Here is a 27,303-nt window from a genome sequence, read left to right as displayed (position 1 = left end):
TACCAGCTCCTATAGGTGCTGCTCTGTAGCTGACACAGATCAATTTCCCTCTAGGGATCAATAAAGGACCACATGATTATTTATTGGTCTGATAGCCTTACTACTTACTATGTATACTCCTGATAAGGTGAGTCAACTCTATTACACAAATAAAAAGGTGGGCAGAACGAGTTGAGGTGGGTTTACCCTCCACTATGCCACTAGCCCTCTTTTTGAGCTAGCTCTACTAGATGAACAGGTCTGAACATTAACTGCATGTGTAGTGAAAGTTGCACAGTCATTCACCAGATGGAGCTAAAATACAGGAACTGACAAAAAAAAAAAAAAAAAAATCAACCAAAAATCCTCTTTGCTTGTTTGTACAGGGAAATATTTAGGCTATCTGAGATGGGACACACACCAAGGGAAATACTCTCAAATGCCCATCTGATTGAGTGTATTTGTATGTGTTAATGTGTCAGGGCATGAGTGTGCATGTAAATGTTCATCTGTACATTTGAGTATGCATATACTGTATGTGTGTGTGTGTGAGTGTGAGAGAGAGAGAAAGAGAGAGAGAGAGGCGCTTGTGTGCATTTAAAGGCAAGAGGACAACACATAATTTCGCTAATTTTCTTATTCAGACATGTAATAAACCAATCCACACATTTTAAAACAAGAGCATGGCAAAGCAAAACAAAAGATGCAAACTTTATCAACAAGTGACGCTGATGCATTTCCAACCAATAATAAGTGTCTTTCCATTTTTGACACAACCAATAACAAATGTTTCTCCAAATAGTCCTCATGAGTCCACGCACCTAGTCCCAGCTAGAGTAGTGAACCTATGGGAATATGTCTCTAACACATTAAATGATACTTACAAACTAAGAGACATAGCCTGTCCCACATTACATATACCAGGACCATATATTATCATGCCGTGACAGTTCTCAGGAACTGTCCTAAACTGTTATTATAAAGTAAAAATCTTGACAATAACACTGGTATGATGTATAATACAACCACATTAAAACATTGTAGTACAATAGATCGAGAAATATCCTGTGTTTGTCTAACGTTTTATTATTCTACAGGTTTTTAAAAGTCATTGTTTAGTTATGCTGATCTAAAGTTGCTCTGCCAGGAGTTTAGTGTGTTCCAAGGCTCCTCCACTGCACTACACCGAAGTGGAGGAATCTCAACAGTTTCTGAAGTCCATCGTATTGCCAAGCCATAACCTATACAGCTACTGAATGTGCGTGTCCAGAAGTCAAAACCTTGCTCCGAGACAATTCGAGTTTTTCCATTGTACAAGCACCGTGCTGTATCCATACTGGGCCCGCTGTGGGTGCAGCACAGTGTCAGCACCCTCTGGTTTTCCATTAGAACGCTGAGCAGGTGCCGCCCTGTTTGTGTACGAGCGACAGATTAAAGGAGAATACCAGTGTCATTTAGTTATAGCCCCTGTACTATATTGTCTAAATCAGTCAACCTTTTTCATATCAAGGACCCCTAATTTAGTGCACATCAGGGCCACAGACCCCCATTTGATGAGATTTTGCCTCTTTGACCCAAATCTGAGAATATTTTCATTGTTAGATATGATTTTGTCCAGAATAACATGACTATCTGTATTGTAGGTAGAAAGATAACAGTGAAACTATGCTGAAAATAGTCATTCTTACACATTCTCTTATTGTAACTTCTTGTAAATGAATAATGGTGAAATTTAACAATTCATCAATTTGCTGGGGACCTCTTGGAACCCCCTCAAGGAACCCTGGTGGTCCCCAGACCCCACGTTGAGAACCACTGGTCTACATCTAGTTTACATTTCCCTCAATCAGATTTTTGAACATTTACTTGTTTATAAAACAAAAAACCTAGCTTGAAATTAACTGCTGTCCCGGCTAACAAAGACGCCCCAAATAAGAAGACATGTATGTGACATAGTTATGTGTGTATATAGTTTGTAAGGTGTTTTTGAGGGATTATTTTCTGGTGGAGACTTACGCTTCTTCCTATGGGTGTCTGGTGATTGACAGGAGGCGGAGCATAACATAATCACAAAGGATGTCAGCATATGTTTAACATTGTGTCAGGCACACTCGCTCATCCAATCAGAGAGCCTGAAATATTCTCTGGTTCAATGAGGGAGGCCTCTCTGAATGTGTGCACTGATATGACAACACTCAACTTAGGCACAATGAAATAACAGCAAAACAGAAACTTTGACAAACCCAAATTAAAGCTTCATGTTTACTGTGATGGATTATCCATCTAGCTCTGTGGAAGTTGTTTTTCGTACTGTACAAAAATGACGAAGAATGGCAGTAAATGGCTTCTTCTGAAAGGAGGAAAACAAGCCCTGATCTCTACAACTATGCCGACTGTGTGCAGAAACCATCAGGAATAATGTAAAGGAGAGGAGCATCCTAGACCATTGGCACAAACTTAAAAAACACCGGTATTATCCTTTAAGATGATCCCTGCCAGCATCCTTTAGAAGTGGGCTGGTTCCAGCTATGTTTAGGTGCCTCAGCAGCACGCTTCGAGCACACCTGCAGCAAACCTAACTGCACATAACATAACGGAAAAGCACATCGAGTGGTGCCAGTATGGGTACGGCACTAATGCAGTGGAAAAAACAACAGAGTAATGATCGCTCTAAGTTCTATAGTCGAGCCAGTCCAGAACTAAAAGCTTAGAGTATCAGGATGGAGAGCAAAGGTTCGCTGTGAGGATGGAGGTTCTTGGGTATTTGGGAGTTCAAAGTTCAGTGTAGGGATGCTGGGAGTGTGGTAGTAGATGTTTCAGGTTTATAACAGGGAGGTAAAGAGTCCAGATGGAGGCTGAAAATTCAACATGGAGAAAGAATATCTCACTCTGCCGGTTATTGATGATGCTGGGAAGGGCAGGGCTGCACAAAAAAATCAAAATTGAAATATCGATTACTGCAATTTCCAAGACGGTGTATGGTTTTAGAAGGACAGGCGTTTCAGAGAGCTCTCTAAACAGGGAATTTCAGTGCTGTGGAAAATCTTTCATTGGATTCAAACAGGCCAAATCTGAAGCATTGGCATCTCATTTCTGTCCCCCAAACAATTCACTCTTGAACACCTTGAAGTCACTGAAAAAGAAACAATGCTGAAAAATCTGTTCAAATGTATCGCAATTCTTACTGTAATCGCGATATCCAGAAAAAACAAGCAAACAAAAAATGTGATGTGATGTTTTTGTCGATATCGTGCAGCCCTAAGGTAGGGGTGAGAGGGTCCTCCAGCGATGGGACGGGGGGGGGACGGGGAGCGGGGGGGTTGGAGGGCGGTTCAGTGGGACTCTCCATTCACAGAGGTTCCCTCCCCCCGGGGCGAGGAGGAGCGGGAAAGCCCCTTCTCTGTGTTTTCTGAGCTGGAGCCGTTCTGGCTGTGGTGGTCGGCCGTCGACGCGGCGCTGGAGGACGTGGCCGAGGTGGACGAGGGCTTGGCCTTCTCCTTAAAGTCCGTTATGATGACTGTCAGGTCGCCCACCGTCACCTCCAGGTGCTGCGCGCTGCTGCGGTCGATGTTTTTTAACCTCGGCCTGACGGGCGGACGGAAGAGGTTGGGGAAAGCCAGAAAAACAAAGATTAGTGAGAGTAAATAAAGGCTTTCTGTTTTTCTGTTATGTTTTATGTTTTATGTCTGCTTTTCGGTTATCTATCAAACAAATGGGATGGGACAATGTGCTTATTTCACGATACAATTCGATACGCGACATGAGGTTCACGATTCGATACAAACACGATACGATGTAATAAATAAAAGTTTAATGACAACAAAGTATGACTGTGCAGAATTATGTTTATTTCTGAGACACAAATCTTTCTAGCAATGGCACTGGCTTGCTCGAATATAAACAACTATTTAAAAATGTCATTATAAAGTGCAATTAATATAATTTGGATGGAGAGCTTGTGAAACTGTGATGGTCAAGCCATCTCATTTGTGATTACTACAGCAGAATAAAATGTAGCTAATATTGCGATTAATTTTTCTGTCCCACGATACGTATTGTCACATTTTTGTATTGAATTTCGTTATATCATCCCATCCTTGGTTATTGACTCTCACAAAGGAGTGCAAAATACAGTCTACCCAAATACTATGGCACCAATAAAGGCATTTTTATTCAAAAGTAAAGAGCACCTTGGTCCTCATTTTCTTTACAATTCCACTGAAAACCCCAAAGAGCACCTTTCTACTTTTATCTCATGTGTATCTCTTGGATGTTTTGAAAACCCAAGCACTTTATGAGATATATGACAACACAACATCAACCTAAGTTCAGGTGGCAAATCAAACACGATCCAGTGTTTATTCATGCTTCCCTATAATATCCGATTCCTTTTCATCCCTCCCCTCCCCCTCCTCCTCCCCCAGGCCTCAGCTTGTTTACCTCATCTTCTTGTGACTGTTCTTCTTGAGCGCCGGCTCTCTGTCGCTCTTCTCCCTCTCGACTCTCTCCTTCTTCTCCTTCTTGGGCTGCGTGGGTGACGCAAACTGCTGTGTTACCTGCTGCTGGGAGACCAGTTGGGAGACAGGACGAGGCTTCCTGATCGGGGGAGAGGGAGGGGAGTGGGGGGAGGGATGAGGGAGGGGTAGACAAAGAGAGAGAGAGAGAGAGAGAGAGAGGGAGAGGGAGAGAGAGAGGCAGATTAATGACAGGGAAAATCACAGTGAACACATGGCTTTATGCTAGCGTACAACCGTAATCAAGGAGCCAATAATTACTGCCAGTGCTGGTTAGGATGGCGCTGCTGGAAGTGCTCCTAACAGTGGTAGCCAGTGGCAATACATACCGAGTGCGTCCAGGATAAAACTCAGTATTCAGCCAACTGTGAGTTATGTGGCATACCTGCGTAGGCTTGTTTCAGCGCTCACATCAACACACACTGACGCAACCAGATCTGGGCGGAGATACAATATACTGATTGTTAAGTGTACAAAAACATACTGAGTACCGAGCGTCTAACAGGTGGGCATCTTCGAATAGGTTTCTGGTTGGGTGCTCTGCCAAAAACAGTAGTATAAAAAAAATCCTTGAAAACCATGAGAAAGGCGGCCAGACTTGACCTCAGTTATGTCATACTTTTATTGATGGCCACATATTCCAGCAAAGGCCTTAATCAGAACATCATTTTCGCTACGATTCCTGTGGTTTTCATGATGCTTTTTGTGAGTTAAAATACTCAGAATAAAACTCAGATATGATATGATTTATCTGCTGCACAAAACTCAGTGATATGAGTCTTTTTTGGTGAAGACAGATACAATGTTAGTTCACTACAAATTGCTGCCTAACAACTGAGGATGATGCACCTCGATACATGGGTTACACAATGTGCTAAAGATAGGCCCAATACCAAATTTAACACATTGTAACATGGTTAGCTGAGTGTTCCTTACAGTCACAACTCCATCCTCCAAGAGCGTCTGTTGTCTCAAAAATTATGCATTATGCAATTGTTCTGGCACTAGTTTGCATGCATGAGGGCTTTGAGCATATCTGTGTGCAAGCGTGTGTGTGTAAGTGTGAGTGTGTATGTGTGTGTGTCTTCCCTTGCTTGTGTTTTGGGGCTGGCAAGAGCTGTAGCCGAGAGTGTGTTGAAAAGGCCATCTGTTGAGGGAGCCTACATATCTAGCGCCTAACTGTGCACACGCACACACGCGCACACACACACACACACACAGGTACCACACAACAACAAAACAACAAATAACGTAATGTAATGTACACAAATTGAACACACACACACACACACAAACTCATACATGCACAGACGTAAAAACGGATGCATGAATGTATACACAGACCATACAGACACCACACCCACCCACACACACACACACACACACACAAATACAGGAATCATAGGCACATATGAACGTGTGCACACAAATGCTTGCATGCGTGCACGCAGACACACACACACACACACACACACACACACACACACAGAGCAGTCAGTGAGCAGATGAAGCCTGGGGGCATGATGAGACCAGCAGAGGAACACAGTGTGCCGATTTCTCCACCACAATGAGCCGAGAAAGAACCATCGTTGTTCTGCCTGGTCCACAGTCTGCTGGAGGAGCTTTTCTGAGTGTTCTTGGCCACTCCTGTTTGTAATCAGGGCTCAAAACTACCTCCAACAGCTAAATCCAAAATTCATCAGCCACTTTCAATATTTTACCAGCGAAATATTACGTTAAGAATAGATTAGGACGTCTGAACAATGGCTGGCTTCTTGCCAAAGTGGTTGGTTGAGTAGACTAACCAACCACAGACCGGCATTTGGCTTACCAGCATCTGTCTGGTGCCTATTCTGAATGTCCCACCCTGTTTTCAATCACCCTACCCTGTGAAATGTGAGATTGAAGATATTGGTCAGAAAATACTATCATAATAATAATACAATTTATTTGTACAGCGCTTTTCTAAATACTCAAAGATGCTTTATATAGTAAACAAGATACACAAACACACCAATGACAATATCAATGAATAAGATAGAACAAAACCTTTTAAATATTAATGAATTATGGCAAATTATGGAACTATACCACATTACCAGTGTATCTTAGCTGTTAAGTGTTTATGTTAGAATTTATCAATCATGATGCTGCAGAATAGCCCTGCTGGTAACATTGTACAATTGCCATATTCAGCGTGCTAACCTGTGTATTAACCTATGGACAAGTATTGCAATTACACAATATTACTCTCTCTAAGTGCTTCATGAAAATCTCCCTTTTCACTTAGCCTACCTAATGTACTTACAAGAGTGTTACAGCACAATGCAAGTACAAAGTCCACAAATGTACTGTACTAAAATAAGTCCTTACAAAAAAAACGAGATCCAGCACCTGGCGTAAGCGTTGCTGTGCAATGCGCCAAGATTTTCCCCAAATAAAGTCTTACCGGCCTATTTAGTTTGCTCTTGGAGACTCCCATCTCATTTTCTAAGAGGAAATACAAGAGCTGGGGCTGCTGGTCTGCTGTCTTCTTCTAAGGGGAAAGCTATTGTTTAACAATTCTGTCATGACCTAAATTGGGGCCCAGCTTCAAAGAGTCTTTTTTTTTTTTTTTGGAGTTATCATTCCCTTTACAGTACATGGAGAGACGCTAGCAAGGCCAGACTGAAATGCAAATGGGTCTCTTGGCCTACATAACCGTCTGATAGGGAGGAGACGTAGAGATCCTCTAATATGTCTGTCTTGTCAGCGCGACGCCGCAGAACTGCTGACACCTTTTAAATAAAGGCAGAGGCCTCTCAAAGTCCTCTGTTCCCAGCTGAAGTAATTTGCTGCTTGCCTTGACATCCTTACCCTAATAGTTCTTCTACAGTAACAAAGCAGTGTCTGGTCTTCTGAATTCCCTTCACTGAAGCTCACACACACACACTCAAACACACACACAACACCCTCAGTCACATCCCGAATCGACCGTCCTGCCCTCAAGCCAAACATTACCAGCTTCTAAAAAGAAAAAAAAAAAAAGGGCCACCTCATTCATAACCTCCTTCGGTTAGCCTTTGACTGATGATTTCTGTTCAGGATGTCATTATGCCCTTCCAATTTTGCGGTTTCTGTATGTACTGTATGTAATGAATGGATGAATTATCGTCTCATTTACGCAATGAATGGGTGCTGTATGTGTTGCCTTTTTTTGCGCACTGCTGGGTCTCTTGATGTGCAAGAAAAATCTCGCCTGGGCTAATTATGCTCTGTGCTATTCTATTTAAAACTGAAGGAGTGGCTGTGCCGGGGAGCAATGTGGGGAAACTATAAACATATTTTGTACATCCTATCCTCCTCAAGTATTACAATGAAGTAGATTTTCACTAATAGAGGCAGCTCAATAACGCAGAGGTGAAAAAGGGAGACAGACAACCTAATATTAGGGTGAGGCAAAGCAGCAGACCTAAACAGAGCTGCCTCTGTTAACCCAATCAAATGGTTATTATCCAAGCACTTAGGCCTTCACCAATGGCCTCCATCTGCCTGTGGTAGCTGTGTGTGTGTGTGTGTTGTGCACGCGTCTATCGATTCCAACAGGAATTTCTCTGTGTCTAATGTGCGGCCTATTCTTTCTGACATTAATACTGCGTGTTGGAACTGTTGTTCCAATCAATATTCGCCCCACTCACGCCATCCATTCTACAGCAGCTAATGGAGTCCCACACTGGGAAATTAGGACGTTATGAGGAGGGCTTAAACACACTGAATTGTATTTCCTCGTGAAGGGGGAGTAAAGGAAACACGGATATTAATCACAATCTCTTTACTCTTTACTGTATAATTCGGGGAATGTGCTCAGGAAAACATTTATCTCCTGTTAGAAAAGAAGGGGGAGCCGGGCGTCCAAGAAAACGAAAAATGAAAAATCAGATGAGCTATATTGTAGCCACATTTGCTGGTCCATAACATCATGTATCTCTGTCTGTCACCGTCTCAGTCCCTCCCTTCTCTCTCTTCCAATGCAGCTGAAGCTTTACTGGCACAAAAAGATCATTCTTAAATTGCCAAAGCGCAAGAGCAAAACACAATGCGGTCTTCCATCTTATCTGAGATTAAACAAACGAGCAAACGCCTGCATAATAAGCCTGACTCTCTGTCAACCGCTCTGGCTCACGCTCCTTCTCGGCTCTTGCTTTTAACCTCAAGCTTAAGACAGGCTCTTCCAGTCTTGCAGACTAGAGAGGGGGGTTAGAAAGCACAAACGCTGCCACTGATCCCTCACACGTACAAACACTTCACTGAGAGGGAAGGGAACTCTGGCTGACCCCTTACCAGCACACACACACACACGTACACTTGCCGTCTTTCCCTATCTCGCACCCCTTCCCTCTCCCTCCCTCCCTCTGATGCACTCACTGACCTCACGCTCTTTCATCTCGGAGCCTGTGCTCGAAAACGGAGAAGAAAAAATCAAAAAGAGATCAAAAAGAAAACATTCGACGTACCAACGCTAGAGGAAAATAATTTCTCGGGCCCTGATCATGTTGAAACGGTGTGATGGTGAACGCGTGTCCGCAACAGATTCAGCAGATGGTGAAGGTATGACTCTGGGTGGCTCGGCTAGACCACCACCTTTCCGCCACGCTGGACAAATGGGTCATCAACATTATTGCTCACCGTGACTCAGCGATTAACATGGTCAGTGTGGCTGTGTGTGTGTGTGTGTGTGTGTGTGATAGAGGCTGTTGGTAGACAAATATGATAATAATAACCTATAGTTATAGAGAACTTATCAAAATAGTAGGGCTATGAGTGCTCTAGTCTGTTATAGCTCACAATTTGTAGATTGGGTTCCCACACTCAATTGCACATCAAATTCAAAGACTTTTCAATGGCTTTCAATGTCTTGTTTGGTGAAATTTGAGGATTCGAAATTGGCACGTTTTGGGGTAAGACATGTCATTGGTCAAATTTCAGTAAGAGGCCTCATTTTTTTTTTACTAATTTGTGAATACTGCAGCTATATTAATGCAAATATCTATCACAGGGTATTCCTCAGGATGTGAAGTGTTAATACTAGGATAGAGAATGAAGTATATTGATGAATTTGGGTGCCATGCTGGGAGCCAAAATTAATTTCAAAAACTTTCAAGGCCTCATTTTATTGTCCTCAAATCTATAAACTTTTTGAAAACTTAAACGTTTTCAAGGCCCGTGCAAACCTTGTCTAGAGCTTCAATTAAAATTCTCACCATGCAAGTGTAACCGGTCTTTTGTGAGTAACTTTTGAGAAGCTAATGATTTTGCATACTGCCAAAATGACTAATCAAACATGGCAGATAGCTGTCATTGTATAATACCAGGGTGTCAACCTGCACAAAGCCCAAGAGGAAAACTTACGGTGAGCTTGGCTATTACATTAGCAAGTATGGGACGGCTCAGTTTAGATTCAGCGTGTGTATGCAGGAGACTGCAGTCTGAATTTCCCAATCCTTCAATCAACTCAAATAAACAACAATCTGCAAGAAGCTACTTTTTATTCACAGGAAAGTTAGCTTTATGCTAGTGTAATATGAGATTTATTTTGTTAGGGATTTTATATTAATTTCATGTAATTTAAGAGAATGTTTATTTTATCATTTTAGTTACTGAATATTATATATAATATTCAGTCACTTTCATCTTATCGTGTAGTGCGCATGCGCCTGTACTTTTGTAGTTCTACTTCCTGGTTGTCTTCTGAGCGGGATAGCCAGGGTGAAGTCGGGGAGACGAGATAAAGCGTTAAGCTAAAAAGAGTGAGTTGTCCCGGTCCTTTACCCATGTTAACCCCCTTGCTTCCCGTAATACATACAAATACCGTGTATTAGCATCTCATATGCTAGCGTCTGTCCAACACTGTTTACAGTTTACATGCATGGTCTCTTCTAGTGTGTGATTGGCCATCAACTTGTCAATCAACGCTCTGTTATTAACAGAAAGGATACACCCACATAAAACCAGTTTTTTTTTTTGTAAAAAAAAAAGGCAAAGATACAGAATGTATTGCACTTTTAAGGTTTTGTGCCAACAGTACAAATTGAATATTAAGTCATCAACATGCGTCTTTAACAAGACTAGGTGTCCGTAGTGATGACTGGGGCATTCTGGCCACGCCTCCAGGCATGTGCACTTCAAAATATTAAAACTGGAAATGTGTTAAACCCCCAAAAGATAGCAGGTAAATGGTGTCCTTGGTTGATATATAGAGTTCTGCAGACGTTTGGATTGCTTGCTAACATTTGTATAGAGTACGCTGTGTGATGAGCAAATAGCCCACAGGAGTGCCAATAGACTGCAAATAAGCATTGGAGTGTGCTGCTATAAACCAAAAGCTCACAACACTATTCTGTGATGATTGTAAGATCATTGTGAAATAGCTTATTTTATGGCCTGTTGAAGCTCACTCCAGGTGTATATATGCATGTGTCTGTGTGTGTGTGTGTGTGTGTGTGTGTGTGTGTGTGTGTGTGTGACTGAGAGCACACGCGTGTGTCAGGTTTTCTATCAGCAGGTTGTAGGCTGAGTGTTGCTCCCGGGAGCTCATCCAACCCGATGATTAATGTCTCTCCCTGCCTGAACATGCTACCGCCGTGTGTGTGTGTGCATGTGTATGTGTGAAAGAGAGAGAGACAGATGGCTCTCCATGTCCTGTGGTTTATGACACCTTCTACAGCCCACTCGCCACACTGTACCACACTCTCTACTCACTCTCAGACACACACACACACACACACACACACACAGATCAGTATGTCATGCATCAGTGTCACCACAGTAATTACAGGCTTATCACGTAGCCATAATCTTGAGCCGCAGTGACATGATAACAGCCAGCTTCATTGTCCCTGGCGTACAGTCAGTGTTTGTATGCTGGATGAGTACTAAAACCAGTTACCCACACAATTGAGCCGACTGCCCGACTTAGAAGATGTAACAATTAAAACGGGCTGAACCAATACTGATCGCTGATATACAGTCCCTTTCAAGGGGGAAAAAAAATGTTTTATGCCTGTTAATGTTTGATAAATGTAATTTGTATCAAAGCTGTAATTTTACTTAAACAGAAAAATGACGATAAAGTAATAATCTGTGACATATTCATATCAATAAATGTCCGTTTTGCTGCTCTCCATTGCAAATTGATATAAGAAAAATGTGATTCAACCTACAGCCAGTTCACGAAAGCTTTTACATGCTGTTCTTAACACCCGGTGTCAGATAGGTCTTTCCTGGGGAAAAACCTCTGTCGCACAGGAACTGATGTGTTTTACTGTTCTGGCAGCAGCTTGTTTGGGATAAACAGAAGAAGGAGTGGGTAGTTAGCATGAGCAGTGATAGCCACAATGCCTGAACAGACAAAGAAAAGAGCGCCATCTACAGAAACTCAAACTGCATCAGCAGAAAATCCAAAGGAAAAAGACATCACAGACCCGCCCATACTGTTTGATTGACAGGTGATCTGTGGAAAGTGCAGTGCAGAAACACCACAGCAATGAGTGCTTAGCACCAAAGATGTCACACAAAAAAAGAGGATTATGAGAATTACTACTTTAACTGAGTGAATAAGCGTATTTCTACACTGGCAGTCAAGTGTGATGCTGTCTGCTAGTGGCATGTCCCATGTTATCAGGGTGGCAAATTAACACCAGCCAGCAACCAAATGTGGTAAATTTCAGTTGCGGTTGGTAAATTTACTTATTCTCCCACACAGGTTGGCAGGTAAACAACCCGCCTCTTTTCTATTCTGAAAAGAAATTTGGCCGGTGTGAAAGAGTCTGTTGAGTTTTGGAACCTGTGAAGGGTGTGGAGGGGGGCAAGGGGAGGGCAACCATTTTTAATGCAAAAAGGAAACTATTTATTCAACCTGGCAGTCATGGAGATATAAATGTGTACAAAGGCAGTGGAACAATAAATATGGCAATACAGTAAATGCACACTTTAGGCAATGCATTTCAAATAGATGCATTTTTCCTCAGGCTGCACTGCTAACATATGCATACATTGTATAGCCTTGTTTACTGTTCCATGGCCTTTGCACACTTTTCTATCTGTTAGCGTGAATACATACTTTCCTTTTTGCATAAGAAGTGATTCCGACCCCGGAATTTTGGAATCCACCACCCACTCTGAAGTGAGACATATGACCCTTTCACACATGCAGCTTCACCCAGAAATCTTCTGGAAATTTTCCATGTCAGCGTCATGTGTGAACGGGAGCCGGAGTCGATATTCTGCAAAAGTTGATCCTGCAATTTCCCCCCCCCCCCAAGTGAAATTCCCAGTAATCTTCCTTTGTGATGCTAGTGTGAACAAAAGCCGTAAGATTCCCGGGTTGAGCACAAAAACGGTTAGGACAGTATTTCATAATATTCTTTCACCTACAACGAGTGAACCAATCTCAGGAGACTCGGAGATGGCGTATATCCACGACTTGCCCATGGCAGTGTTTGTTTGGTGCGGGAGAGTTGAAAGCTTGAAAACTGGCAAAGCGCTATGTTTTGTTTTCAAAAATGTCTGGAAATTGGACAGACTCTGTGACAAGGGAGTAACTAGCCATCCAAGCTGAGACAAGATTAAATTGCACATTAATAATAGTGGGAGAAACTTAGCAGCTGGCCACAGAAGCTCCTCATCTGCCATTTTTATAAAATAGCAAGCGCTGCCTTTCGTAACGTAACTTAAACGCAACATCTGGCCCCGCCTCACCTATCCTAACCTATCATTCTACATGGACATTTTAAAAATAGCAGCCAATAGTGTGAATAGGGGAAACTACTAGCACTGCTGGAAAAGTTAACATGGTAATCTTACAGGTTCTGTGTGTGAAAGGGGCTTTAGTTTCATGCAACTCGCTGCCTTGTGGCTCATGGCTGACAGTTCCTGTTTCACAGAATCAGGCAGCACCAGTAGGCCGATCATTATCTCATATTTACAGTTGATATCTACTGAAACCAATCGGTGGCTGAATGCATAAAGCTTGCATAACAGCTTCAAAATGACAATGATTTCATTAGCGTTATCTGCATCTGTGCTGCTTTATTTTATTTTATTTCTCTTCCTTGTTATTCATGCATTTTGTTGTTATTGTAGGATTCTCCTTGTTGAGTTTTGATGTAATTTGATTGCAGATGCCCTATTCACTTGTGTTTCAGTCTTCTTCATTTTTTCCTTCTTTATTTTTTGCTTTTGGGGTAAGACATTTTCATAAGTCCTTTAGGGATTCGTTGTCCTCATTCTTTCTTCAGAGTTTTATTATTTGTATGTGCAAATAAACTAAACCTAAATAAAACTGTTGGGGCTCAGACTATAGAAATCCTGTAGCAGATAACCTAGACCATGTCATACTGAAAGCAAAATAACATCGTACAGAAGGTTTAACCCCGCAATCGAGCCAAGTACATAATAACAAGCCAAATTGCCACGGTGTGCGCTGTATGTCAACTGTGAGGGGCGAGCTCATCCAAAGGATGATAAAACAACATTTAAACACGCTGATGTTGACAGGCTGTCAGCCAGCCAGAATGGTTTGCGCTTGTTTAGGTGGAGCTGACGAAAGCCGTGCATCAGTCAATCTGTCACCAGAAGACGCCCTAGGTTAAGTTCAACTCCTGGTGAGAGAGAGGGAGAGACAGGGAGAGAAAGGCAAGAGGGAAAGAGAGAGAGAGAAAGAGAGAGAAAACAAGAGTGCCTAAGAGGAAAACAGAGGGAGAAAGAAGAGATAAAGGTAGGCAGAAAGCAAACACGAACAAGAGAGCCAAAGAGGGAGTGCGAGAGAGACAGCAAACGATAGGAACATGATCAAGCTCACTGTCGTGACTTGTGGAAATATAATACGTCCAAACAAGCTCCTGAACTCTTTAGAGTACGCAGAGCGAGTGTTTCCCTTGTGGGCCTGACGTGTTGGAGCGCTCAGCTCAGCTCAGCTCAGCTCAGCTCAGCGAGCACATGTGGGTGGTGTAGGCTAGACACCAGAGAAGGTCACACACAAACTGTTCTCCTACACCCAGTAGTATTTGGCTGTGGATGATGTTTGGTTAGCAAGCGCTGTTTAACGGCCGTCTATCAGCGCTACTCCCAAAAGACATTTTACTGTCAGCTTTTTTTAAAGCCAGACAGAGGCTGTCTAACACCGGAGCAATAACTCTGAAACATCTCTGTTCCTTCATCTTACATTTTAAACATTTAGCCGACACCATTATCCAAGGCCACTCATAACGGGTGAGCTGGGAGGGTTTCAGTGTCTTGCTCAAGGACACTTGGACAAGGCTGCTGTGGGGATCAAACCAGCGACCTTCCAGTGATGAAACTGCCTCTCTAACCACTACTCTGCCACCATGCCATGACCTTCATCTATGATACTATAGAGTGCTTTTCAAAGACTGGGACTGAACCCAAAGATGAGTTGCAGGAAGATTAAAATGGCTCTCCCAATTATTGTGGAGAAAGTCCTAACATAATGAGGCTGCGTGCTATATTGTGTTGCCAAAGCTCTCCAAAGTCTGTGCAATCTAAGACAGGCTTAAGAGGATAATATAAGCTATTAGCTTCATAACCTTAAAACAACATATTCTTCCCACATTAGTCTGCACAAATGCCTGCATCAGTTCTGGGTCCAGAGAGCAATTATTCTGAAGATGTGAATGCAGAGAGAATCTGTAACAGAGCATAATAGTGTATGAAGTATGGCTACAGAATGAATAAAAAAAATATTGAAATCACAATATTGATAACTGCAAGATAAGATGCTGTGATTGTTTCTTATAGGGAAATATGTTTCAGACAGCAAAATGAAATATGAAGGAAAAAAACTGCAATAGGATTTTTGGTCAATATTACCCAACCCTAGTATGTAGACTATGCTCTGACGCTCCTATGAAGGTGGACTAAATCGAAAACATAGCAATCAATAGAATCTTCCTTAGTAGAAGGAAGGTTAATTTCTCTATGGACTAGTTTCCATCTCCAAGATCTTCGCTCTTAGGCCCAAAGTGGGGTTGCAGTCCTGATTCTGTTGGATTCCCACATGACAAGAGGACTAGCATATTTTAACGCATACTGGTTCCATGGTTACACTAAAGTTCACAAATTTGGTTTTCCGAGCTGAAAAAGTTTCAGAGCCCCTGACAGAATCAGCAGAACATCGGCCAATTCTCTCTCTCTCTTCCATTCACTCTCTTTATCCGATAAGCTAGTCCAATCCCGCTGATGTGTCCCTATCTTCTGTCAAACTCACACTCTGAACAATGTGCTTTCAATCAGCCGGCGGCTTTAGGCCGCTGCTGTAGATCATCTCTCTGCATCAGAGGGAACTAGACGGCAGGATCTGCTAAACCTCAGCCTCATAAAACATTCATCTTCATCTCCTAACGGCTATCTACATGCAAACATCTCTCTCTCCCTCTCTGTGGTACTCTCTCCTCCATTTCTCTCCCTCTCTTCCTCCTAAACCAATCTCTACCTTGTCCTCCTAAAATGTTCCCTTCCCTCTCAACGTCCCTCCTCTTCCCTTCACCCTCCACGCTCACTCCTTCTTCCAGAAAGGACCTTAAGCCTGTCAGCAAAAGTTCACTTTTACATTTTATGCATTTAGCTGGCGATCTTATACAGAGGAAGCTACTATGAGTGATCAGGTAGGGGTTCAGTGTCTTGCTCAAGGCCACTTTCAGAGGACACACACTGGCTGTTGCGGTGATCGAACCTGTGACCTTCAGGCTACGGGACAGTCTGTATAATCACTGGACTCCTCTGTCGACTGTGTCAAACATTTATCCACAAGTTCACAATAATAGCTCAGTCATTATAGCTTATTTACTAAACAGCGTTGAGTTTTCTGTGTCCCTGCATTTATATTCTGCATGCCATTTGCCCTTTAGCACCTTCTCGTTGCCCTCTCACAGATCCACTTCTGTCTATTTTGTCCTCTTGTTAACAGCTGTGGCCACCTGTGTGGATGTTTTGCTGCAGTATCACGTTGTGTGTGTGTGTGTGTATGTGTGTGTATGTGTGTGTGTGTACTATAATAGCACAACAAAACTACTGCTACACATCTTTAGCACTGCAATTTCAAAGACAGTGGGTTATTGACCTTAAATAAAACAAGATCCTGTCATGCAAATTGTTCAAAATGCGTGTGTGCTGATCCTTCCTCTGTCCTTGCCACCTTTCCAAAACACCCAGATGGGAGAGACAAAGGATGTCAGGGCTTCATGAGACGTGAAGATTCAGACAGGTTCTTGGCTCAGAGGCAGGCAGCTTGTTTCTATAGAAGTATACAGAGAGCCACCCGAGTGTCCTCTCCACAATCAACGCTAAAAAACATTAAGCAAGACCCCAAGACAACATGAAAACCATCTCCCTTGGTCGCTCTCTTTGTTTGTGTGAGCAGCAACTGTTTGCTTGTGTGTGTGTGTGTGCCGATGTGTTCATGAGTGCATGTGCAAGAATGCGTGTGCGTGTTTGTGTAGGAATATATACGCAGTCGTGTGTAAAATTTGCATGTTGTGTGCATCTGCGCGTGTGTGTGTCTGATGACAGCAGGCTGATTAAGCCGTTGCATAGTAATGAGCCATGGCTGTCTGTCTGGCAGCTGGTCTGACAACCTCTTTTCACAAGTAGCCCTCCCACACACACACACACACACACACACACACACACAAGTGCACACGCATACACAAGCATAGAAGTGCATGCATGTGTCCGCTCACACACAAACACAAGACACGCCACATTACCAAAAAGGCATCAAAGCAGGCAACTGCATCGATGCACCGCTGCTGTTGTGGTTAAATGGCTCATTGGGAAGGTTGTGGTAATGCAGAACGGGATAATTGGCTATGCATTAAAGAGGGGTATCATGTTCAACCTCTGCTAACAACACACACTGCTTACCATAGTCGGTGCTAAGAGCTACACTTCCTCTCTCTTTCTCTCTCTCTCCCTCTGTTGTGTTTTCATCCTGATACCGAGTGCCACTCAGGAACAACACTGCCATTTCCTGCTACTGGCTGGCTTCAAATCAGTGAAGTCAGGACAAATATTAGCCAGTACAGAGAGCACTGTGTGTGTGTGTGTGTGTGTGTGTGTGTGTGTGTTCTCTCACAGTGCACTTGCAACTCCTATGTGTGTGCCCATGTACACGCTTTGTGTTTGTGAGCCTAAGTACCTGTGTGTATGTGTGAGTGTGTGTGCATGCGTATGAGAGGCATTTCCCCGTCTGCAACAAATATCTCCAGGGCAACAAGATGGATGTGTGTGCTTAAAGAGCAAGCCATCCCTCTTCCTTGTTTCACAGAGGTCAGTGTCAACACCCCGGCAAGAACACGGGAGACTAATGCACTGCTTAGAGGGGTGTGTGAGTGGGTGTGTGTGTGTGTGTCTGTTGCATAAAAAGAAAATATATAGGCTATAACAAATGAATCAACAGCTTAGCTTGAAGAAAACATGGATAATGTGATTTCCATATTCTGCTCTTCTCTCTCTTGCACACAAACGTTCACATACACACATTACAGACACACACACTCATGACGAATAGTCTATTCGGTGTATTGACTGCATGGTGACTGGTTGCTAATACGTGCAATAACTATGCAGTATCCTATATCAACACCTAACACACAAGGGTTACAAATCATTTAAAGGTGTAATAGGAACAGAAAGGGGTTCCCAAACTTTTTCAGACCAAGGACCCCCAGATATATTATTTACCATCAGAGAAGATGTCTGCTGCTGGATATGAATCGGGAAATAATCATATGTACCATGTTTGTTTACTGTCTCTACTGTAGATTGGGGAGGCAACAGTGGGGAGAGTGAAACCTCTGAGGAAAATAATAGTCATCCTTGTCCATTCTCTCACCATGCAAATTTATAGGGAGCACAATAGGCCTACTAGTGAAATTAAACTATTCCTGATTTTGCTGGAGGGGCCCCCTCAAGGACCCCTGGAGGTCCCCGGACCCCACTTTGGGAACCACCGATTTAAAAAAAAAAAAAAAAAAAGGACCATTAGACTATAGGACTTCCAGGCACTGAGCAGCCTGTGGTAATCTATACATCATCTTACCTTGTTGATGTCCCTTTCCTGACATCGCACATCATGCACTTAAAAGCCTCCGCCGTGTTCTTGTACGTGCACACGCTGCAGTCCCAATACCCCTCGTCGGAGGAGGGCTTCGGTTGACGCTTCGGCCTTTTTAAAACAAAAACACAACGAGAAATGAGGAGAAGAGAGGAGAGGAGATGAGGGAAGAGGAGAGGAGAGAGTGAGTTCAGTTCACATCCGCGACAGATGATTGCAAGGCTATCGATGGCAAACATCTGGGTAAGCCTATCGGATTTGGGAAATCATCTGCAAGCGCTGTGATCCGACACTGTAATTGGCGATAGGATTTTAACACGCGCGCGCGCACACACGTACACACAAGCACGCACACACATACACACACGCAGACATACACACATGCACACGCTGTGAAGAGAGGCAGGCAGAGAGCGAGAGCGAGAGAGAGGGAGAGGGAGAGAGAGGAAGAGAGGGAGAGAGAGAGAGACCGTGGAGAAATCCCATTTTTTTCCGTGCGCTCGCCGATGTCCGCTTCCTCAGCTTGAATATCTAGGACGCGCGAGCTCGGTCGTTACCTTGTAGGACTCCTCTTGTCGCCCATGCCAGACCAGGGTTTAATTGGAGGCGTAAAAACGAGGATAGTCCGGCTTATTTCTTATTATTTTAGCAAAGAAGCGATGCGTCTGTGCCGCTCGGCTTCCAGCTGTCGTGGAAACTCCGCTTGGGAAATGGTCACATGACCCGCAGTGCCCAATCAGAGGGAGAGTCACTTCCTGAGGCTGACATTCCTCATGATGAATCTATGCTGCCTTCAAATGCTCCCTGCAAGCTCCTACTTCCGGGTACCGAAGTCGTAAAAACGTTCAGGTTTTTATTCACACCTTCAGTTAGAGAGGGGGGAACTAATCAGTGACGTCAACTGGTGTAGTGATTGGTTGGAATAAAAACCTGCAGACTCTTGATGGCACATGGTTGATAACCACTGATAGGCTTAATACTGTTTACAACTGTTGTCTCTTCAGAGCCAGAGGGCAACGTATTAGTATGCACAAAATGTTTGAAAACTAAAACTTGAGAGAATGAGTTAAAATATAAACATTCAACAATACTCACTATTTACACAGAATGCCAAACAATAATATAACATAATAAAATGCATCGCTTTTACTATCAGATGTTGACACGGCTTCCATTTCTGCCCCCTAAATGTCACATTTCACAGGAAGCACAGCATTACCTCTCTGTTATTTCCCGGCAGCACTTGAATGCAGCAATAGCCACAATGTTGCGTCTGTAGCAATGATCTGTTGTTACAGCGGTAACAATCACCAGCTCACTGTACTTGGACTCCTTTGATGTCTCCGCATCTGCTGCCTTGTTGCCTACAGAAATAGCGCACCGATTAGATCACAGACGCGCTGAACATCGGGGAATCCCTCGCTTTATTTGCGTGCTGACGCAAGCGAGCATCAAAACACACGATGTTAAATTCCTAAGCAAGCAGACTAAGCCATGGGGTTCCCAAAGCTTTTTATATCAAGAACCCCCCAAATAGATCCGCACTGGACCACCGACAATAAGATTTAATCCCATCTGAGAGCATTTTGTTGGTACATATGATTTAATATATACAATAACTGTCTACAGTAGGTGGTGTGATATTATAAGACTGGGAAGGGTAAAACCTATGATTAAAACAGCCATCCTTTTTATTCTATTGTGCTAACTTTTAGGAGTGAAATAACTATAACTATTTCTCATTTTGTTGGGGACTCCACCTTGGGGACCACAGGACCAGGCAAACTATAACCAAACACTCTACTTTAGGCATTCATTGACTGAATTTTCCCTTTAACATTCAAATCACCAACATAATAGTATTCACTTGGTCTGCCATTAAGAAACAAAGTTTTATTGACCGACAAAAAGCACTATAAGCAATATTTACATACAGTACATATGACTCTTCTATCTACTATCTGTGTACAACCCCAACGGTACAAAATACTAAATGTAAAAAAAATTTATTCCAGCTTCGTAGTCCATATCTGAAGCATATATGTTTCCTCAGCCCCAATACAACACAACATGACATAAATCTAAAATGGGAAATTTCATTTCTATTTACATTTAGGTATTTTCTCTACACTGTTTTTGGTAATGTCCAACATTGTGTATACAGTTCATCCTCATTATTAGTCACTGAGCTCCTCCTCGTCACTGAAGTAAGCGCTCTTTTTGATCCTTGGTTTCTTGGAGTCGTCAGATGTCGAAGCCTCGGCGCTGTCCTCTTGAGCCACGATCACCCGCTTCCTCCGATGTTCCTCTTCCTCCTCCATACAGGCTTGCTGGGGTGGAAACCAAAGACAGAGGAAATGTGACCGCACTATAAGATAACCCAGCAAGAGTTGGTAGCAAAGTTTTCAGTTGCCAGAGCCACAAACTCCAAAACACTGAAGCAGTTCATTCTTCAGCGCTGAATTCCAATGGAAATGTGATGATTTGGTCATAAAGACACAAAAGGAAACAAACTTTCCATGATAAACTTGGTCAGTTGGATACTTACATTTGAATCCAATATTTCTATACTGACAAACAAATTTGTGAACAAAATTTGAGAAATATAAGCCTTTTGTGTGCATAGAAAAAGTCTTAGATCTTTTATTTCAACTCATGAAAAATGGGAGCAAAAACAAAAGTGTTGTGTTTATATTTTTGTTCAGTATATATTGACTGTGTTTTTCTTTGTTTTCTATATGTGCATACTAACCTGAAAAGCTATGGCTTGGCTTAGACTATCAAGGGCCGGATCCTCTCCCTCTTCCTCGCTTTCTTCTTCTTCTTCACTATTAGGGAAAATATGTAAGGATTAGAAAAATTACTCAATCCACATTCCATAAATATCTGATCAGCATAGGTAATAACTGCAACAATCCCTATAAAATACTTACACCTGCTCAGCTTGTTGAAGCTTTTTCTTCTTTTTCTTTTCTTTCTTCTTTGGAGGCTCCCTCTCTCCCAGCATGTTTTTGGGGCACGCATAGCTCAGGTGTCCTTCATCCTGTGATGCGTCATTTAATAAGATACAAAGTGAGCATGAAATGACCTTTAAATATCTGGCAATTGTTATTTGGCACGTATGAACAAACAGAATGTTATTATCTTTCATACAAAAAGGACAGACAAAAGGTAGTACTTGCAAATGTAACCCTAGATGTATCCATCTCATATCTGATTATCTCACAGGACAAAACAGTATTAAATATGGACTTACCCCACATTCATAACATCTGGACTTGTCTGTGTAGTTCCGTCTCCTTATAAACTCAGTCGCTCGCCCGTTGTCGATGGCGATGCTCGCTTTCACTGTTCGGCCAAACAACTGTGGGACAAACAAACAGAGGCTTTTCTAATTAAACCACAAGTGAATGTCCATGAAAGAATCATCACTGAGAAAGAGATTGCATTGACTGAAACAACAGTTTAGGCCGAATCCCTTACATTACTTGTAATCCAACAATGGTCTTAAATTGGCACAGACCCACCTGCTTGTTGTTCAGTGCTCTTGAACAGTTAAGAGCTGATTCTTTGTCCAGGAAGAGAACAAATGCCACTCCTTTACTCCTGCGAGTGTCTTTATCCTTTACAATCGTAACTCTGAGAAAAGCATGACAGTTATTAATGTCCTTTGTTCCATTTGTAATAAGATTGATATATTACATCGCTATAGGTAATTATTCAAAGCATTCAACTGACTACGTTGTGGTTTATGTCTGCATGGTTGATGCACTTGCAATAAAAATATAAATTATTACAGAGCCATTACTCACTTTACAACTTTTCCATATTTGGTGAAGAGCTGAAATGAGATAAAAAGAGGTATGCTTCAGACAGTCATTCAGTAAGGAAGTTGCTTGGACAGTAGATATGCAAGACTCATTTGGTTTAGTCAAAGAAGGGTACTTTCATTTCAGATCATTCTTCAGCACTTGTTAACAAATGAAGAGACAAAATACCTTGTGCAGGTCATTGTTGGTCAGAGAGAAAGGCAGGTTGGACACATATACAGTGCTTTTGCTCGGTGCCAAACCCCCACTCATACTGCTTTCATTTGACGAGGGACTGACACTGTAAGACAGATAGATCAACAGTGATCACAACACAGCCAACTGATACACATTCAAATGTTAATACACACAGCTGAACAGCTAACTTTAACTTGAAGTATTTTTGAGCTTACTGCAACCAGCTGAATCAATTAAACAAACGACTTACCCACCGTTCACCCCACCGTTAACAAAATACCTAGTAATTTAGGAAAAGTCGTTGGAAAAGAGAATATTACGGTCATTTGCAGGTAATGTTGATTTAGCAAAAAGACGTCCAGCTGCTGAACCCAAGGCGTCGCAGGATAATGACGTGTTAGGCTGTCATCCAATGAAAAGCCGCTTTCTGTGAAGCTACCGGGAAAGGCTAGGGGAAGGTGAGAGTATTTTCCTATTTTACATGGCGTAAATCTGCCTTTTGTGCACGTTACATAACGCATGTTACCCTATTAAAGACTACCATTCGTTGTGTATATTTATTTGAAATTATTAGTTTGACAGTATCGGCTAGCTAGCTCACTCTCACATAAAATAAAACGCGTGGATCTTTGTAAAAAAAAATAGACGGATGCTAGCTAATTAGCAATATTACCCGTCCGTTCTAAATGGACCTAGCTAGCTAGATAGTTAACCACATGCACACCCAAAATGTTGTGTTGTTTTCCAACTCAAAGGTTAGCTGGCTGCTATGTAACTTGCGTAAGGTTAGTGCTATGTGTAGTAACGTGTTAGCAAATTCCTCTTAACCTAGTTAAAGTAAAATTGCACTCGCTTTGGTTTCAGTGCATATTAATCCAGCATTTTATCTTAGCTGGATAACGTTATAAGTCTTTTTGGTTTGTTTGACTCATCCACACATGGGATACACTGGCAGTAGCAATCAGTGCAGTGTAGTTATCTAGTCTGTAGAAGTAACCTCAGCTATGGCTGGATCCCATCTCAATGCCCAACAGTGTTTCCTATCTTTAGTTGAGATATTGTTGAAATTGTGAAAAAACACAGCTGATTTTGTTTTCCACATTACTGAAAAACAGAAGAAATTAGTCTTTTACTTTTATAGTCTACACTATGAAGACTTTTCTCAAGACAAGAGTTTAGATACTCTCACATCTTATACTCCGTTCATATAGTTTTGCTCTGTTTTTATCTTTCTACAGATTGCGTTGAAGATCTCTGTAACACTGCTTCACAGAAGCCCTCCAGCCAACAAGTAAGTTGGTGACCAACCCGTCTTTCCTCCTTCCTACATTCATCCAGCAGCAGTTTAGCACTAAAGCAAGAAAACAACTAAAACTTGTATTTATTTAAGACTCAAAACAACCATAGTTTCAGTGCTGCCACTTGCTCTAGAACCAAAACTAGGACCAAAATGCCTGCAGATGAGGGAGGAACTGAAAACAAATTTCTTGCAACTACCACGATTGCAGAGGAAACACTGGATCAACCCTATACAGGTCAGGAAAGTCAGGAACAGTATGAAAAATGAATTTGGTAATTTCCTGGTCTTGGAAAAGTCTGGAAAAGTAAAACTGTTGTTCAGACTGTTAGGAACATCTTAGGAACTGTTGTTCAGTTCTGATACTATGTTTTGTAATTCTTGGCCCATTGCCATTGTACATACTCTAATATTTGTGTTGTGAAGAATAATCCTCAGTTATAGGGTGTGGTAGCCTTGTTGATAGTCAGATTGCCCACAGTTACTATAAACATACTGTACGTCCCTAATGAACAACACCTATCAAAATCATGAAACTCAGTTAAATAGTCGAAATGGAAAATCTGTAGGAAACATGTCAACCACGATCCTGGAAACAGAACAAGGAATTGTAGGCTGTTTATTTTGTGGCACTGTCTCTGGATGATAACACTGTACATTTCCTTCCCTCTTTGCCTTTTGCAGTGACGTACAGGAGAGAAAGGAGCATACGAGACGTGTACGAGGAACGCTTTATACCAGAGAGACCGGTGAGAGTCTGTTTGATACATGAGGATATTTTGTTTACAAAGTTCTGTCACAGTCATTTTTTTACTCCTTTTTTCCTCTGCATATTGTCTTTGACGTTGCTCTATCAATCACATTCAGAAGTAGGCATGTTGACAGTGACTCAAGATGCCGGAAGCGCTACTTTTGACAATGCCAAATACATTTACTTGAACTCGGAATTTGTCTCTACGACTGGATGACTGTAAGAACAAATTTGATTGTGTGTGGGAAAAAAATACATTTGTATTTAGAAACATGAAGGAAAAATCAATCAGTTGGCCCTCAGCACATAAGCTCTATGCTAAAGACAGCCATGGATTCTGGGAGGGTCTCTGGATGATCACTGACTTTAAAGCCAAGCACGTCCGGTACAAAGATCTTAATCTTTCTGATAATCAGGGAAACAGTAATGATTCGACGGCTTATCGGAGAGGTCAGCAAGCTGATAAATCGATGCTGGGATAACGACCTGGAGCTTGAGTCATCAGGAAGCCCTCACTCACTTCTACAGACAGAGGTCTGGAAAAGAATAGAGAATGAATTTAAAAGTGCCAGTTTTTGAAATGTATGGAAATTGCATGAAAACGGCTGGAGAAGTTTGGAAAAATATTATTCTTCTGTCCCAATACACATCACTGCATAATTTATGTAGTGTTAGACATGATTTAGCTGCGATATTTCTTGTTGTAATGAGCAATCTTCAATAGAGCTTCATGTCCTAGTTGATAGTTATATTGCCTAGCCTCCATCAGCATACATCGTATTGTACAGTGATCAAAATCTTCAAATCCAGTGAAGAAATAGCCTAGAAAATGTATGCAACTTTGAAAGGGAAAATCTCGAGGAATTGACAGGTTTGGTATGTAATCACCCCTGTATTTGGAAAGCGGTTTTACACACAACATTCAAAATCATAGGCTATGACTTCTCCTCCAAAGCAAAGAAAGCGTCCACAAGCCCCGTCCACACTGTCGGCTTCCTTTTTCCGGCTGCTTCCATCAGGAAGGAGATTTAACTGCTCTACGCTGAAACCGTATCTGTCCAGAATCCATCAAGCACTTGAACCTCGGTTAGGTTAGCTGAGAGGACTCTTAGAAAGCACACAGGCTCTTTTATTTATGTATTTATTTAATTATTTTATTGCATTATGGTACTATTACTATTCTATTGGGAGAATGCAACAAGTTAAACTTGGATTGAGGAGGACTTGTGGACTAAGTGATCTGGTATTAACCATTTTCTTATTTAATATGGACTTCTTAATGTGAATGTTTGTCATTTGTGAATAGTAGGCATGTATTGCTTGGCACTGTTGACCAAATAATTGGTGTGGCAGTGTCTAAATATACAACTTTTCACAAACAACAGAATAAAATTATATTTATCCCAACAAAAATAGTGAAAAAGAACGGAATATTAGCTACAAATAACAAAATTAACCCATCATGTTAGGTGCCGTACCCGCGAGCAGCCGGGGCCGTGGAGAGGAGGGGGCCGTTTGGCAGACCAGAGGATGACTATGGCCGCGGCGGGTATGAATACGATGGCGGCCCCCGCTTTTTCCCTAATGGAGGTGGCCCACGCAATTACCATGGCGATGATCAACGGGGCTACCATGGTGACGGCCTTCATTTCCCCGCTGAGCGCAGAACTGTCCCACCTTCAAGAAGGGTGAGATGCATACTGTCATACAATTTGTATTTTTGTTTTCATTTATTTTGCAGATATAAGTGATGAAAAGTCGACTTGGTGTGTGAGGTCAGAGCTTAAAGTGATGTTGAACTTTGGTAGTACCTTGGGTTGTGCGGCGTAGCGTCCTGGACATGATATAGCTTAGCCTAACCCCAAAATAGGCTCCGGGTAGAGACGGAGATTTGAGAATTGGCATTGTCTTTTCTCTCTTTCCACTGCCATTGTGTGGCGAAACGGGTCTTAAAATGACACCTTTAGCACATAAACGAACACGAACAAAGCAGGTTCTGACAATATATTAAAAACTTGTCAGTCTGCTGAAATGTTTTTAAGTGAATCGCAACAAGTGTAACATAAAAATTCGGTCGGAACAATTTCGGTGTTACACTTTCAAACTGACAGGTTTAATAACATTAAGGAAGCGATTCACTTAACCACACCGAGCAACAGTACCTTACTAGTTTTTAACATATTGTTAGAATCTGCTTTGTTCGCATTTGTCTGTGTGCCAAAAGTGTAATTTTCAAACCTGTCAGCAATACAATGGCAGTGAATGGAGAGAGAAATAAAATGCAATTCTCCAATCATCTCTACCGGAGCAACAGGTAACAGAGAATTGCCGATTTTGGGGTGTATCAACCCAAGGTACTACCAAAGTTCAACATCACTTTAACCCGTGTCGCTTTGTGTCTGGAGCATCATGTTGAACACAGAATGTAAACCCATTTGCTTTGGATGACATTATAACGTGACAGTCCATAAGATATTTCCATGTGCAAAGTTCGATGTAAATTGCCTCCTATAGGGGATGGACATGGTTCAGCATACATTAATGTCCTTGTCTGTCTGTGTGTGTGTGTGTGTGTGTGTGTGTGTGTGTGTGTGTGTGTGTGTGTGTGTGTGTGAGAAAGAGGTAACGGACACACACATTTGAAT

General features: G+C 42.1%; 2 protein-coding genes across 4 annotated transcripts; both read right to left on the bottom strand.

Annotated features, from left to right (window-relative positions):
• Positions 1-609: 609 nt before the first annotated feature.
• LOC139645527 (YY1-associated factor 2-like) lies at positions 610-19,289 on the bottom strand. The gene is made up of 4 exons (XM_071521264.1): positions 19,161-19,289; positions 18,589-18,714; positions 4,420-4,575; positions 610-3,564 (listed from the first exon to the last, which is right to left on the bottom strand). The coding sequence occupies exons 1-4, from the start codon at positions 19,184-19,186 to the stop codon at positions 3,312-3,314; spliced, it is 561 nt and encodes a 186-aa protein (XP_071377365.1). The 5' UTR covers positions 19,187-19,289; the 3' UTR covers positions 610-3,311.
• A 1,187-nt stretch (positions 19,290-20,476) lies between these two features.
• zcrb1 (zinc finger CCHC-type and RNA binding motif 1) lies at positions 20,477-26,335 on the bottom strand. Of its 3 annotated transcripts, XM_071521261.1 has the most exons (9): positions 26,137-26,335; positions 26,025-26,026; positions 22,602-22,689; positions 22,416-22,444; positions 22,131-22,242; positions 21,860-21,967; positions 21,537-21,646; positions 21,356-21,431; positions 20,477-20,933 (listed from the first exon to the last, which is right to left on the bottom strand). In XM_071521261.1, the coding sequence occupies exons 1-9, from the start codon at positions 26,305-26,307 to the stop codon at positions 20,781-20,783; spliced, it is 849 nt and encodes a 282-aa protein (XP_071377362.1). In that variant the 5' UTR covers positions 26,308-26,335; the 3' UTR covers positions 20,477-20,780. The 3 variants fall into 3 exon arrangements, with proteins under 3 accessions (XP_071377362.1, XP_071377363.1, XP_071377364.1); XM_071521262.1 differs by lacking the exons at positions 26,025-26,026; positions 26,137-26,335 and adding an exon at positions 22,861-22,991 and having other exon boundaries at positions 22,602-22,713; XM_071521263.1 differs by lacking the exons at positions 26,025-26,026; positions 26,137-26,335 and adding an exon at positions 22,865-22,988 and having other exon boundaries at positions 22,602-22,713.
• Between the last annotated feature and the right edge of the window lie 968 nt (positions 26,336-27,303).

The sequence above is a fragment of the Centroberyx affinis genome, unplaced genomic scaffold, assembly GCF_046629955.1.
Source record: "Centroberyx affinis isolate AG114_WGS23_722 - 3 ecotype Tasmania unplaced genomic scaffold, CSIRO-AGI_Caff_v1 ptg000879l_1, whole genome shotgun sequence".
Taxonomy (NCBI): domain Eukaryota; kingdom Metazoa; phylum Chordata; class Actinopteri; order Beryciformes; family Berycidae; genus Centroberyx; species Centroberyx affinis.
The sequence above is the reverse complement of the archived record's forward strand: the minus strand, read 5'-3'. Positions and strand labels throughout refer to the sequence as shown.